The 15,460-nt window shown below is 39.2% G+C and overlaps 1 protein-coding gene across 7 annotated transcripts in view; it reads right to left on the bottom strand.

The window, feature by feature from the left end:
- Positions 1-15,460, bottom strand: part of PPP1R12A (protein phosphatase 1 regulatory subunit 12A) — a 221,793-nt gene that overhangs the window by 143,796 nt on the left and 62,537 nt on the right. For all 7 annotated transcript variants that reach the window (XM_073327675.1, XM_073327673.1, XM_073327672.1 and 4 more), the window contains one exon: positions 3,415-3,545. In XM_073327675.1, coding sequence (XP_073183776.1) covers positions 3,415-3,545 — 131 coding nt within the window. The remainder of the gene's footprint in view (positions 1-3,414; positions 3,546-15,460) is intronic.

Genomic DNA, 15,460 nt, shown 5'->3' with positions numbered 1-15,460 from the left:
TAAGGCTCTCCAGAAGAGAGGAAGGATGATGGGTAGTGGAATATAGACAGGGATCACACATCTCAAAGAACTCCAGTTACCGTACAAGGACAGTAACATCCTTTCTTTTTCAAGTCATGGTACCTATGTGTATTCTACTTGAGGTGACTCAAGCAGTATTTATTGAGGAGGAGGAGGAAAGGAACTTTGCTGTACCACAGACTGGAGGACTACTCTTCTGAGAGATACTTCTGCTGTAGACACTTGTGAGACATTACACTCCCAGTACAAAGGTATGAACAGAGCTGCTCTGCAGACCTCAAAGAGTGAGATCTTGAAGCAAGACCATTAACGTAGCCTGGGCTCTAGTTGAGTGGGCCCTCACATCCTGAGAAGCTCACAACAAAGCACTATGCAGCATGAAATCCATTTGAACAGACTGTAAGGAGATGAAGTTATCTCCCATGCATTCAGCAAAGGAAACAAGCAGTCTGGGGGATTTCTGAAGGATTTCATCCTTTGTGGGTAGAAGAGAGAGTGAAGCTTCTTGTCCTCTCTAATGGCTGGAACTTCACTCAAAAGACAGTAGTTGGATGCTCTGGTTCAGATGGAATTCTGAGATGATTTTAGGAGTCAATTTAGGGTATAATCTCAAGGAAAGTTTATCCTTATGAAAGACTATATAGAAAGGGTCAGCCATAAGGACACCCAACTCACTCTCCTAGCATAGGTGACTGCAATCAGAAATGCAACCTTCATAAAGAAATGTATGAATCAACAGGAGGCTACAGATTAGAATGGGGTATCCATCTGTGTTGATAGGACGAGACTGAGGTCCCATATATGGGTAGATTCAGCACTGGAGGAAAGGTTTGGATCAGTCCTTTCAGAAATCTCACTATAATACTAGAAAAGACAGTCCACTGGAGGGTGAAAAGTGCTAACAGCTGCCAAGTGGGCTCACAAGGAGCAGATGGATAGCCCTGTCATTTTTAGAGATAACCCACAATAGTAGGGATGTCAGAAATTTCCAGAGGTATCTAATGATGCTGGCATCAGGTATGGAAATTTTTTCCATTTTGCGGTGTAGCATTTTCTCATGGAATCTTTCCTACTCTTGCTAAGGATGGATTGCATCACCTCTGAACATGACTTTTCTAGGTCTGTCATCCATCCAAACCACACTTTTTGATAGAGGGATGCTGGGCTGGGGTATCTGATCTTGCTTTTGTCCTAAGTTAGTAGGTCTGGGAAGTGGGGAAATAGAGATACCTGGATGTGAAGAGTTCCAAAAAATACTCGGGAATCAGAAGTGCTTGGGGTACTGGGGAGCAATGAGGATAACCAATGCTCCAGCTTGTCTGATCTTCCTCAGGACTCAAGGTAAGAGAAAGATGGGTGGTAATATGCACATCAGCTCTGGAGTTATGGCGCTAAACTGCTCTGGAGCAGGTGGTCAGCCACTTCTTGTTCTCCTGACACGCAAAGAGATCCCACGATGGAAATCTCCACTTCCAACAGCTGCCTATAGCACCAAGTTGTATAGCTCCCACTCGTGGTCTTTGGAGAACTTTCTGCAGAGGCTCTCTGCCAATATGTTATGCATTGCTGGAAAGTCCACAGCCAATAGGGGCGACATGATGGTGAATGCAACACTTTCATAGATTGACCGCTTCTATGCAAAGAAGGGTGGACTTTGCTCCCCGCCTACTTGTTTGTTGATAAAGTAAGCCTGTCACATTGTCTGACATGACCCAGATTTGAGGGGCCCAACTAAAGAGGAGGAATTGTTTGCAGGATTTGTGCACTGCGAACAGCTTCAGAAGGTTTATGTGCAAGTGGGATTCTTGGTGGGTCCAAGTACCCTGTGCCACATGTTCACGGAGGTGGGCAAATAACCCTACGATAAGGCTCTGTACTTCCTAATAGGATTTCTCTGTGGGCAGTCATCTAAGTAGAAGAACCCTGACAACACAGGTGAGCTGCTACTACAAGTAACACCTTTGTAAATACTTTTGGTGCTGTTGAGAAATGAAGGGGAGCATTCTGTATTGGTAATGGCTTGGGCCCACGGTAAATCTCTGGAATATCCTACGTGCAGGGTGGATATATCTATTTGGAAATAAGTCTCAAATTGAGAGCTATAAAGCAGAGGCCCCTGTTTAGTGAGGAGATTATTGAAGTCCTCGCTAAACATCTACCGTCTGAACCACAGATGAAGATGTTCAGTTGAGATCTAGCATGGGCCTCTGGCCTCCTTCCCTTTTGGGGATGAGGAAATATCTTGGGTAAAATACTCTTCTACGCTGAAGAGGTACCAGTTCTATGGCTCCCACACAGAACAGGGAGTCTACTTCTTGTCTGAGCATCTGCTCACGAGAGGGGTCCCTGAAGAGAGAAGCGAAGAGGAAGAGAGGGCAACTCTATCAGATAACCCAGTGGTGGGCTGCATGTGCCCCATCAGGGTGATTGTGGGCTATGAGACATTTTGCAGACGTCGCTGTGGGCCGCTGCCTCCCATTGGCAGGGAACGGCGAATCACAGCCCCTGGGGCCGTGCCTGTGGACAGTCAACATCCACAAAATGTCTCACAGCGTGCAATCAGTTTACTCTGATGGGCCGCATGCAGTCCACAGGTTGCCCACCACCGATGTAACCAGTGGTGATTGTTTCCAGAACCCATCTGTCTTATGTTATATGGTACTAAGCCTGAGAAAAATTATCTAGGCAGTCAGCAAATGGAGTATAAGAACCCTGAACATGTAACTGTGGCAGGTGGACTAAACTAAAGCTCTCAAAAGTCCTGTCAAAAGGTTGTCTACCTTGTCATCTTCAGAAGCACTCAGCAGCCTTTTTGAAGAAAAAGGCTCTTCCTGGACTCTGTGGGTGTCTGACTATGTCCATAACTGACCTTTAACTCTGACGCTAAAAGTCTGTTCTATGATGCCATTTCTAATTTACACCACCAGAAGAACCAGGAGAGGAAGTTACACAATCACATGACTGAAAAATTAAAGCATCAAAATTGCTAATACAACCAAAGTATGGGACCTATTATGAACTGGTTCTAACCTTAGACATGGCTTCAACCTGCTTATGGGATACAAATAAAAAAATATTAAGTCCCAACTGTACTACAGGGAAAATAGTTTTGAAACTGTCACTTGACTGTTGTGACTTATGTGGATGGGCCCTATGAAAACTGTGATTGGTTAAGGAGCCTAAAAAGGAAAATAAGCAACTTTAAGATGTCCAATAGGCATATACGTAAAAGAATAGACAGCTACAAAGTATAATATACAAAATGTCTCAGATAGCTCCACAACTTAAAGTTAAAAACACTTGTTTATGAATGCCATCTGCTCCTGACAGACTATCAGCAAAACAGTAATATATATACACAAATGTTTTTAATATAGGAGAAAGAGTCCTTACTCTGCTATATCAAGATATCCACAGGATGAAGCCGCATGTAGAGGTATCCAGCCTTCATTATCTGGTTGATTAATGTTTGCTCCATTTTCCACCAGAAATTTCACCATATCTACGTTATCATCTATGCAAGCCTAGAAAGAAAGAAAAAGAAAGAAACATTAAAAAATTCACATTAAAGTCTCACTTCAAATTAATTTTTTTTCTTGGAAAAACCTTCAGAAAAAAACAGTTAAGTTTTAGTTCTTTATCATCAAAAAGAAAATTCCCAAACAAACAAAACAAAATTAAAAAAACAGGAAAAACTGCTCAACAAAGCTAAAACAAATACCTACCAAGTCCTCAAATGGATCTGTTCTACCTAAGGCCTATCTTTTATTATAAATAAGGCCCTACTTGAATCACGGGATGATCTTCAAATAATTGTGGCAGAGTTGTGCACAAGGTGTGGAAAATCGCGGAGAAGCAATATTGTAATGGACCTTTATTAACAGCAGGAATTTGGAAAAGCCAGACTAGACCTATTTGTTTAAGAAAAATTTGCTGCAACAACATAAACACTCTACTATGAGGCTACCCTCTATGTTATGCTGTCTAATTTTTTTTTTTAAACGACCAGATATTTTGCTGCAGCTATATTACATTCATTAAAAAAGTGACCAGTACAATATAAAATTCAGAAGACTAAAAGTCTTAACCAACTGCTGTAGAAATCAAGTCCAGTCACATTTATCTTTTACATTTTACAGGCACTGAATATTAGTGCAGTACAGTACTAATGGTATACTCAAAATGTATGCAAAATTATGGACTGTACAAAGTAAGCTAATTAAAAATGAAAATTGTGGTGGAAACCTAATATTGTGGGATCCGCAACACTGAAAATTAAGTAGGCCTTTCCTATAAAGCTTTCTTTACAACTATACCTATGCTGGGGAACCTGATTACCATATGGCTCCATTTAATATTGCATATGGGACCATCATACAGTGCTTACCTCAGGTGGCTCCTGGAAGCAGCGGCATGTCCACCCTCCGGCTTCTACGCAAAGGCGCGGCCACTTGGCTCTGCTGCGTGCTGCCCCATCCACAGGCATCGCCCCTGCAGCTCCCATTGGCAGTGGTTCCCACCCAATGGGAGCTGCGGGGGCAGCCCTTGGGACAGGGGTAGCATGTGGAGCGGAGCCCCCTGGCTGCCCCTACGTGTAGGCGCCAGAGGGGGAACAAGCCACTAATTCCAGGAGCCATGCAGAGCAGCCCCCAACCCTGCTCCCTGGCTGGAGCACCGGAACAGGGTAAGCCCCAGAACCTGCCCCCCAGCGGTAGCTCAAGGGCCAGATTAAAATGGCTAGTGGCCCGAATCCGGCCCACAGGGCGTAGTTTGCCCACCCCTGAGCTACTATATACCCTTTGGCTATCTACGAATTTGTACCTTTAAAAAGGCACATGCCTGAGTAGCAGTTTCAGTGTACTGAGAGAGATAATCCATGCGTTTCCTAGGGACATAGCCCTGTGTATTCTGCATGTTATACAGCTGCATGAATTACCACGTTCACCTTTGTTGGTGCTGCATAAATACACAAGAACAGGCATTTTCTAGTTCCTCAACTTGACCACCTGCTGTTCTGCTTTCCTCCTCCCTGTTAGAGTATTTTTTCTCACAAGGGGGTGTACAGTAGGTTTCCCTGCCAACTTCCATACTGCTGCCCTTAAAAGGGCGAAGCAGAATGCAGAGAGAAGGCCCTTTTTGATTCAGGACAGCAAGGACTCAAGCAGCCAGATGCACAGGACCTTTCCTCAGAGTTTAACTACTAAATTATACCACAATATGCCTCTCTCCCACTCCAACAAGCTACGAGATTGAAAGAAGCACCTTTATTGAAGAGGTCCTAAACCCCTCAGAAGTATTATTCTTCAGATACAATGCAAATGAAGTGTACATTTATCATATACTTTCAATTTGATATACTTTTCTACAAATTTGCCATAATAATACTGAAACGTAATGATTTAATATTACTCCAAAAATCCCTTCCCCCTTCTTTGTACATGGCAGATATTATCATTCAAAGAAAAAGGAAATTAAATGCAATAATTTGTTAATGCAACTATGTTATATTTCACTGAAAAATAAAAACAAAAATTGAGTATAAACAGTAAAGTTAACTTGGCTACAATGCACATATGCAATATTTTCCATTCCTGTTTTTCTGGTTAAAAATTCATAGACTAATGCCAATCATCAAGTTCAAGAGTATACCGTATGGCAGGGGTAGTCAATAGGAGGACTGGGGGCAAATCCGGACCACCAGATGCTTTTCAACGGACACTGAAATCTTTTTATTTACTTTTTTTATTATTTTCTTCTCTGGAGTCTGGACCTTGATTAGATCTTCCCCAAGAAACCTGGACCTGGACCAAAAAAAAAAAAACCTGACTGCCCCTGCTGTACGGTGTACAGGATAAATAACCTGGTTAAATTAACATTTGTTTTGGAACTTAACCTTTGCATTTCCTGACTGATTTTAACTACGCAGCTTTCAATGTTGCAATAATTGGGTATTGCACTTAATAGATGTGGCAACCTCTCTTTCAAAAGCATTATCTGGAAAAAAAAAGTATTTGAAGTGTATTCGTTCTGCACAGCAAAATAACAGTCCTTTTGTTTGCGACACTAACTGTACACAGAACAATCCTCTTGCACATTTTTAAAGTATACATAAGAGAAACTGCCACCACATACCCATAAAAATATTGTTGCTAAGAGAATCAAAAGCTTACACATGGAGCACATTTAAAGACATATGACTAACTGGCTTAAAATATTTGACCAAATTTGGTCAGTTTATTGTGCCATATATGGCAAGAATCAGGATAGCTTAAATATACTTTGAAAGTCTTATCAGAGATTGTTTTTCTTAGCTTCACAGGAATGTGTAACCAGCATGATTATCTATAATAAGAGACTGGATGAAGACACTTGTCATTTACTTCCCAGGTGCAGATGGGTTTAAGATGACTTTACTGCCTATTATAGTTCTTAACGGATTCAAGAAACTGGTTCTTCAAAACACAAAACAAACAACTGGTTAAGTTTGAAGAAATTGAGCAACTGTTAAAGTTATGCTGGTTTTGTTACTTATTTTAAAGGACAAGCTGAAGACATCAAGAAACTGAAGGCTGTAAGAGGGAAGATAGCTTTATGTTTGAGTACTGTACAGACTTCAGCCTTCTTTTTGGTGGGGGTGGGATTTTCAAAGACAAGATGCGTTCTTTATAGGAGTCTCCTTTGTACTATGAATACTAAAGCAGGATTAGAAGTGTGCTATAGTTACTATAAGTCTATAGGAAAAGAAAAAGCACCTGCAGTTGATCAGGCAAGACAACTTGAGATTTTTTTTAAACTATCTTTTATTATTTTAAAGGCTTCATAGAAATGCTCACTGCACACAGATTGTAAGAATCTACATGGACATGTATTAAAATCTAAATAATGTGTTTGCATGTTCATGTTAAATCTCAACATGCTAGAATGAGTTCCATCAAAGAAAACTGGAGACAGTTACTACAGGTTTTTCCCTAAATTAAAAAAAATAAGTATTTATTGACTTCAGCAGCACCTCAGGTGATTTGGTTGGATTTTCTCTATACTATTCCTGTCACTTGCTCTAGAAAGGAAAACTTGGGTATTAGCAAGGGCTTAATGTCCAGACTATCAAGAGACAAATTTAGTAAAATTAATTTTTATCTTTTCCTCTTTTTTATTTCTCCTTCCTCTATCGTAGGGCCTCTTATCACCGTATTCATTTTTAAAAGTGATTTTTATCATTGAATGTCAGCATTGCCTCTATTGTTAGCCACCAAAGTTTTAGTCCAAAAAGGAAAGCTTTGCATAGTTAAAAGGAAAGGAGTACTTGTGGTACCTTAGAGATTAACAAATTTATTTGACTATAAGCTTTCGTGAGCTACAGCTCACTTCATCGGATGGAGCTCATGAAACCTTGTGCTCAAAAAATTTGTTAGTCTAAGGTGCCACAAGTACTCCTTTTCTTTTTGCGGATACAGACTAACACGGCTGCTACTCTGAAACTTTGCATAGTTGTAAGCTGAACTGAAAGACGTGGCTTCAGAACAGACTGCTCTTCTCAACCTTAACATGCAATAGCCTGAAAGTTATAATAAAGGAAAGAAACATATGCAACATATAAGATTATAGGATGCACAGTGCAAAATACCATGCACCGTTACTATAGTGCAAAATAAATATGCCAGACAGAAGCGAACCGGAGCAAAATCAGGTAATACAATGGCTGGTTACATTTTCTGATAATGGACATAGGGATAGAATCCTGAAGAGCAATAAAGGGAAATGTATTTAAGACAGGAAAAAGTTGTGTTCCACCCCCACTGTTAATCTTAACTCTAGGACCGATGAGTTCAGCACATAGCACCTGCAATCCTGTTCCCATGTAAATTCCAAGACAGACCTGTGTTTTGGAAAATAAAGGTCTACACTAAATAGTGAAGAAATGTTTACAAAATTTCAAACAGCACCCTGACTATCCTTAAGTGAATGTGATCCAGTCTGCACACAGTCCTGCTAGATTCCAGATTCTTAAAAAGTTATACAAAATAGCTTCATACTCCAGTAACAGGTACATGTAAGCTAACTGCCTCTTGTAAAGGAGGCCAGGTCATTTGGGAAGAACTGACTGCAGACTATGATGAACCTATTTCTCAGTAAAGTTCTCTCTCTCAGGTGTTTATAAAGGTCACTAATGCTGAATTACCTAAGCCCTCAGGGGGGTTGGGGGGGATTCTGTTCATAAGCACCCCTAAAAGTACATAAACTCAAAACCGTTAAGCCAGTTCTCAACCAGGGGCACGCATACCCCTGGGGGGACGCAGAGGTCTTCCCAGGGAGTACATCAACTCATCTAGATATTTGCTTAGTTTCACAAAAGGCTACACAGCAAGCACTAGCAAAGTCAGTACAAACTAAAATTTCATATAAACAATGACTTGTTTATTCCACTCTATATAAACTATACACTGAAATGTAAGTACAATATTTATATTCCAATTGATTTATTTTACAATTATATGATAAAAATGAGAAAGTAAGCACTTTTTCAGTAATATCATGCCGTGACACTTATTTTTAGGTCTGATTTATAAAGCAAGTAGTTTTTAAGTGAGTGAAACTTAGGGTACAAAAGACAAATCAGATTCCTGAAAGGGGTACAGTAGTTTGGAAAGGATGAGAGCCACTGAGTTAAACAATCTAGACAGTTTAGTTCCACGAAAGATAATTGCTTCAAGAATTCAGTACACATTGCTCCTTCCAGTGAAAGAAAAATACGTTTACATTTTAATGGTATTAATTTAAAAATCCAGAACGCTGGTAAGAAAAAAGCTTGTTGCAGTTATTTAAATACTGCACCACAGAGCAGAGTTGTGCGGTACTACTGAATACATCCTATCTTGGTATACAATCTTTAATATTTCCCCGTTTTATTTTTACTTTTCATCAATCAAGTACACTATAGAACTCTGTTCAGTTTTTATATTCTAAATAGTACTAGATTTCTCAGCCTAATATTTCACTAACACTTTCTAGAGAAAGTAGCACAAGAATACATCTTAAGCTGTCATCTGATTAGTACCTCCATATGAGCTATAAACTAATTTGAGATTTCTGCCTATAAAGGAATAAGGAAAACAAACCCTATTTATAACTTGTCAAACCATCAACTATGACCAAACTTTATTTTACCTTATTTGCCCTCAGTACAATGCTGAGATATGTACGTAACATACAATAATGTAGATATAGGGCAACGTATTACAAGTTACAAGGCTGAAAGATTTATTGTACTCTCTGGGACAACATTTTCTTTTACAATAAAATATCTAAGATACAGATTATCTGTCATGCTCTTTCTGTTTTAGTTCCCTCAGGATTGCACCCAAAAATCTGGTTTTAGGCCTAATGGACTGGACGTCTTAAGACCTGGGTTCTATTCCAGCTAGGTCACAATCGGTATGACCGAAGGCAAGTCACTTTCTATGCTTCAGTTTTCCCATGTGTAAAATGAGGACTAACGTTACAATCCTCATGTTATAAATTAGCTTAGTTTATATTAAATATCAGTTAGAAGGCATGATAAAATATATACCTCCTACTGTCTCATGCTACTGCAGGCACTATGATCTTCAGTGTAAAACATTCAGCAAGTAGCATATTAGAAAGCAGTAGAAATGCTACCTGCAAGAAGAGGTAAGAGCCAGAATGCAGTGTGCACGCAGAAGTCCTGAGGGAAAAAACATAATGACACTGTGTAATTAAAAACTGTATTAAGACGCATTCACACAAAGGTGAAAATTTAGTTTGCAAGGACAACCTTATTTCCAAACCCCTGAGTGCCTGCATTTACAACATTAACATTATTTTAATGTACTTTTTTGGACGCAGTTTTCTAGGTTTAAAAAAAAAGCAAACTAAAGAAAACAAGTTCTATCAGCAGGGTTAGAACCTGTAGATCCATAACAAACCTCTGCTATTTGAGCTAACAGAGTAACTAACAGGAGTAGTAGGTTGTCATCTTCTCTAATCCAGCCACTAATGGGAGATGAGACACTTTGCCAACAGGTTTCACAGCTATTTGCTGATAGCAGAGGAATGATTAGATTCAAAATCCATAATCGAATTCAAGATTTCTGATGGAAAGTGTACTCTAATGGTTTAAAAAAAATTTGACCCTCTTGCCCTATCCCCCAATCCTGATCCCTCCAAGCTGTCCCAGTACTAACCTACCACTCTGCAGACACACATCCTAGTCCTGTTCCTCCCATACCTCCTGCCCAAGTTCCAGTCCTATACCTTCTCCCTCTTGTCCCGGTCTCCTCTACTGTCATCCCCAGGGCCCAGCTCCACAACCCCATTCCAGAGGAGACCCCTTCCTCCTCACCACTGCCTGAGAATCAGTAGCACAAGCAATGAAAGCACAAGACAGTCTCTCTGCTCTTCATGCATCCGATGAAGTGAGCTGTAGCTCACGAAAGCTTATGCTCAAATAAATGCGTTAGTCTCTAAAGGTGCCACAAGTACTCCTTTTCTCTCTGCTCTCAGTTTCAGTGCCCAGCACCACAGTAGCACCTCGCTGCCAGAAGCAGCAATTCTAGGGAAAGTCCTGCTCGGTCCCTGCAGCCCTATGCTGGAGAATTCCCAAAGCAGATGGAATCTCTGGAGAATGTAGCTGTCAAGCAGGGTGCATAAAAATCAATGATTTTATTTAAAAAAAACACAGATTTTTGAGGAAAAAACCTATCTAAAGATAGCTATAATGTATCTTAATTAAAACTATCTCATCATGGAGTAGGGATTATAAACTCTAATTCTATAGTATGAGACAATATATTCATGTAATGTTTAAGTAAAGTTTTGTAAATGAGTTCCAATAGTTCATGGATTAGGGACCCAATCTTATGGAGTCCCAGTGGCTTCTGTATAGGTTAATCTTTCTATCTACCCAACAGGATTCAGTGCTCAGTCTAGAAGATACAATCAGAGATGCTTAGTTTTGCAGTTCTCAAACTGTGGATTTGTGTCTCCAGAGAGAACATGCTTGTTAACGGCAAAAATGTTTTAAAATAATTAATAAATAGAGAGAGGTGAGAAATAACAGGCGTCAACCCTATTGTCCCTCTGCAAATGTGTATACAGAGTCAATCCCTTACCTCTCTCTAAAAGTGCAAAGTCTGAAAAAGTTCAATGAATAGAAGATTGTTGGCGGCGGAATAGATCTGGACAAGGAGAAGAAGTCTGGAGATAAATGTGAGGAGGGAGGGACAAGCAGGAGAAACAAAAGCGAAACTGTTTGACCAACGTATTCCAGAAGTCTTGAGGTCTTTCTGAGTGTAGCCTTCACAGATTTCAGATCTATCATACCATTCTCTCACTAGAAGGGAAAACCTATAATGGCAGCAGGCCATAAAAGAGACCCAGTTTAGTTCCTCTACCTGTGGGTAAGACAGGCATGCGTGCAAAATGCAAACAGTGCAACAAAGAAATGCAAGGCCTGGTTGCCCAAATGAAACATCATGAGAAGTTTCCTTCTCAGGAGGAAACTGCGTTGAAGATGATGAAAGGAACATATCTGAACATGCAGGATCTTCAGGATTGTAAACTTTTTTATTTCATACTTCTTTCTTAAGGACTGCCTGTCTTTCTTCTGGACTATTCTTGAATTCTCACGTTTGAGCAAAAAAAATATAGTTGTTACTCTACAGTACTATCATTTTAGATGCAGTTGTGATAAAAAATAACTAGCTGAAATAGACAGATCTTCCTTTTACAATTTCACCTTTAAAGTAGTACTGAGTGTCAGTGAATGCAACGAATAATACTAAATGAGTAGTATGGTAATAATAATTAAATAACTACACTGACTTGTTTTGTTTAGCAGAATCCATCCTCAACATACAGGATTCTGAAGACTATCCGCCTTCAAGATCATCATCATTTTCTATAGTTTCAGAGTTATCTGCCAATGATAGTGTTTCAGTCACATAGCTACAGTGTATCACCCGTAGCAAAAAGAAGAAAAAAAACCATCATCCAGAAACAACCATAGATAAGTTTGTGATAAGAACCAGCAAATTACAAAAAGAGACAATTGATGAAAAAATTGCCTGTTTTGTTTATGCAAGAAACTCTCCTTTCCATATGATTGAGAACCCACACTTCATTAACATGGTTCAGTCATTAAGACCAGGATACAGTCCACCCAACAAAACAGATGTCTCAGGCAAATTGCTGGATAAAGTGCATGAAAGAGAAATTGAGCAGTGTGCAAAAGGTTGAGAGGGTAAAATTGTTAATCTGAGTCTTGATGGGTGGAGCAATGTCCACAATGATCCTGTTGTATGTGCTTGTGTCTTCCTTACAGAAAGAACTGATACATCAGGAAATGCACACAGCAGAATACTTACAAGTTAGCAGCAGTAAAAGCTATAACAAACAACTGAAAAAAAATTCAAATGTCTAGTACGCAGCTTGGTCACAGACAGTGCTGCAAATGTATTCAAGATGAGAAGAAATTAGAAGAGAGTCCCAAGCTAACATACAGTTGCAGTATTCATTTGATGCACCTCCTAGCCAAAGACTTAAGTGTTCCAGAAATAAAGGCTAATGTTGTTGAAATTGCAAAATACTTCCAGAACAACCACTTTGCAGCAGCTGCTCTGAAAAAAGTGGGAGGAACCAAGCTAGCTCTCCCACAAGACATGTGATGGAACTCAGTAGTGGACTATTTTGAGCACTATATCAAGAAGTGGCCTAATCTGATGACAGTTTGTGAACAAAACCATGAAAAAACAGCCAAAGTTCTCAACATTGGGCTTAAGAGAAATGTTGAACACATGCTGAGTACCCTCAAGCCTATTTCTGTAGCCTTGAACAAAACGCAGGGAAATAGCCGTTTTATTGCTGTTGAAATTTGGAAGGAACTGAGGGAGATCTTAAAAAGAGAAATATGGAATGACAGAGTTAAATTACAAGCATTAAAAAAAACAAATGGGACAAACACTATCTTCAGCTCATTTTCTTGCACATATTCTCAATACTCAAACCTTAACTGCTGAAGAAGAGGAGTTGGCGATGACATGGACATCCAGCAATCAGCCCTCCATAATCCCAACTATAATAAACTTCAGAGCTAAGGGTGAACCATTCAAGAAATATGTTTGCTGCTGATGTTTTAAAGAAAGTCACACCAGTAAACTGGTGGAAGTCACTTAAGCACTTGGATTCAGAGACTGTTGAAGTGATAGTCTCACTTTTAACAGCAGTAGCTTCTTCTGCCAGTGTAGAAAAACTATTTTCTCTCTTTGGACTAATTCATTCCAAATTGAGAAATCGTTGGGACCTGAAAAAGCAGGAAAGCTCATTTTTCTTTTCCATATTATGAACAAACAGGAAAATGAAGGTGAGGACGACTGAGCTAGCTGCAGAAGCCAATATTTTAAGTTTCTCATGTTGATCTGGCTGACAGTCTAATTTTTGGTTTTTTTTTAAATATTTCATTTAAACTATTTTAGTTAACAATTTTAATGAAAACAAACCTGATTTTAAAAAACGTGAATGTTTAACTGAATTCAAAAATTCATATGCTTGTTGTGTTATAATATTATGTTTGCTGTTGAAGAAAAAAATCCAGAATACATAACGTTGTTGGTTTAGTTAAACAAAACAATCTAAATGTCTGTCTGGTGACATTCTCCCAATACAGCATGGCAAGAAAATCCTCCAAATATTAATGAACTGTCTCCATTTCAATAAGTTAATCACCTCCCAATGACTTCATAAATATCTGCTTCAGTTACCTTGGTAAATGAAATAACCAAACAATCATTTTCTGATATAGCTGTAAAATTAATCTGAAAAGTTTTCAAAATAAAACGCTTAAAAAAATATATGGTGTGTACCTTCTAAAAATGAAACCTACATCTCTGAGTTGTGAAGAATACGTATTAAGGTTATAACAACCAACAAGAATGTACTTTTATGTAGAAATCCATGATTAAATCACTAGTCAAGAAGACTATTTAAATCATGATTTAAATCAAATCCGCCCTGCCGTCAAGTTCTAACTGGAGGGTTACGTACTTCATTGCTTATGTGAGCTGAGCTAGCATATGGTAGGAGGGACAGGAATGCAGTCTACGCCTGAACCTATAACAATTGTATAGGATATTGCCACTAAACCTAAATTGTATTGTTAAGTCATCTAAATTGCTCCCCACTCCCTTTGTTGCTTTAGCAGTTTCACATCAACAACCACTTCCCCTTGTCAGTGCCCACTGGGTGCCATAGGCTGAGAAGCCTGAGTAGTAGCATCATGACATGAGAGGTAATTCAGCCAAATCCTCCAGTAACCTTAAACATTGCTCGTCTCTCCTCAGGGCAGCGCCCATTTGGAGCTGCAAGCAGAGGACTGTCTAAAGCACTATATGGGTGCTGTTTAGATTAACAAAAACAATTCTGACTGGGCAAAGGTAAAACTTGCCTGAATCAAGCACCTCTCACTCTGTCAAACCACCTTAGTCATGAACTGCAGTTTCATTTGCTGACTTATTTCAATCAACTGAATTGAAGTATGCAAATTAAGTAGAGAGAGAGAGAGAGAGAGAACTGACTGAATTACCTCTGATGTCAAAATGCTTCTCTACCTGAAGCACCAAATTGGCAATGTGCGGATATCAGGCTGTTCCGATTTCTAATGGTTACCAAACTCAATAGAGTTATTTCCACTGATGCCTAGAACGTTCCCTGAAGTTTTGCAATTGATCCACGGTCTTCAAAATTTATTACGTTACACACAAACAGAAATGCCACAAAGTTGAGAGTTAGGCTTCATTTGGCTTGGCCAGTAAATCTCTTCTAAACATATGTAATATATTCAGAGGCTATTAATTTGACCAAATTTGGGCAGAGATTTTCAGAGATGGCAAGAAGCACAAAGCTGATAAAAAGGCAACCCGCTGCTTCCAAGCATGAAGGCGCTAGAGAGTCTCAACAGAAAAGTTACACATTGTTTTGCCCATTTTAAGAAATGCATATTTTTCCCCAACCTCATTCTAAAAAACAAATGAACTTTCTCCTGAAATTTGAAAATAAAATAAATAAATAAAATCAGCCTGTAACAGCCACCCAGCATGGAAAATTTCAGCTGAAATGGTTAAGTTTTGGCAGAGTTATATGTAACTGAAAACAGGGTCTATTAATAGAAAGTGTCAGGTGACACTAACTATAGGCATCATAACCTGTGCCTCCTATAATAAATAGCATGTGCGTACCACAGTTCCTTGGTATTTGCAGCTGAATCCCACTCTTTCCATACCATTGTGCTCCAGAATTTAAGCTTTCATTAAAAAGACCCTCAAAGTATTTACCTCGTGACTGTGATGAAAACCTTATAAATCTGAACCATATGTATACAGATGCAGTGATGTCTGCTTAAATCTGCAAACAACACTAAACTGAAGTA

Source organism: Lepidochelys kempii, chromosome 1 (genome assembly GCF_965140265.1).
Source record: "Lepidochelys kempii isolate rLepKem1 chromosome 1, rLepKem1.hap2, whole genome shotgun sequence".
Lineage (NCBI taxonomy): Eukaryota > Metazoa > Chordata > Testudines > Cheloniidae > Lepidochelys > Lepidochelys kempii.
This window is presented reverse-complemented; position numbering and strand designations above follow the sequence as displayed.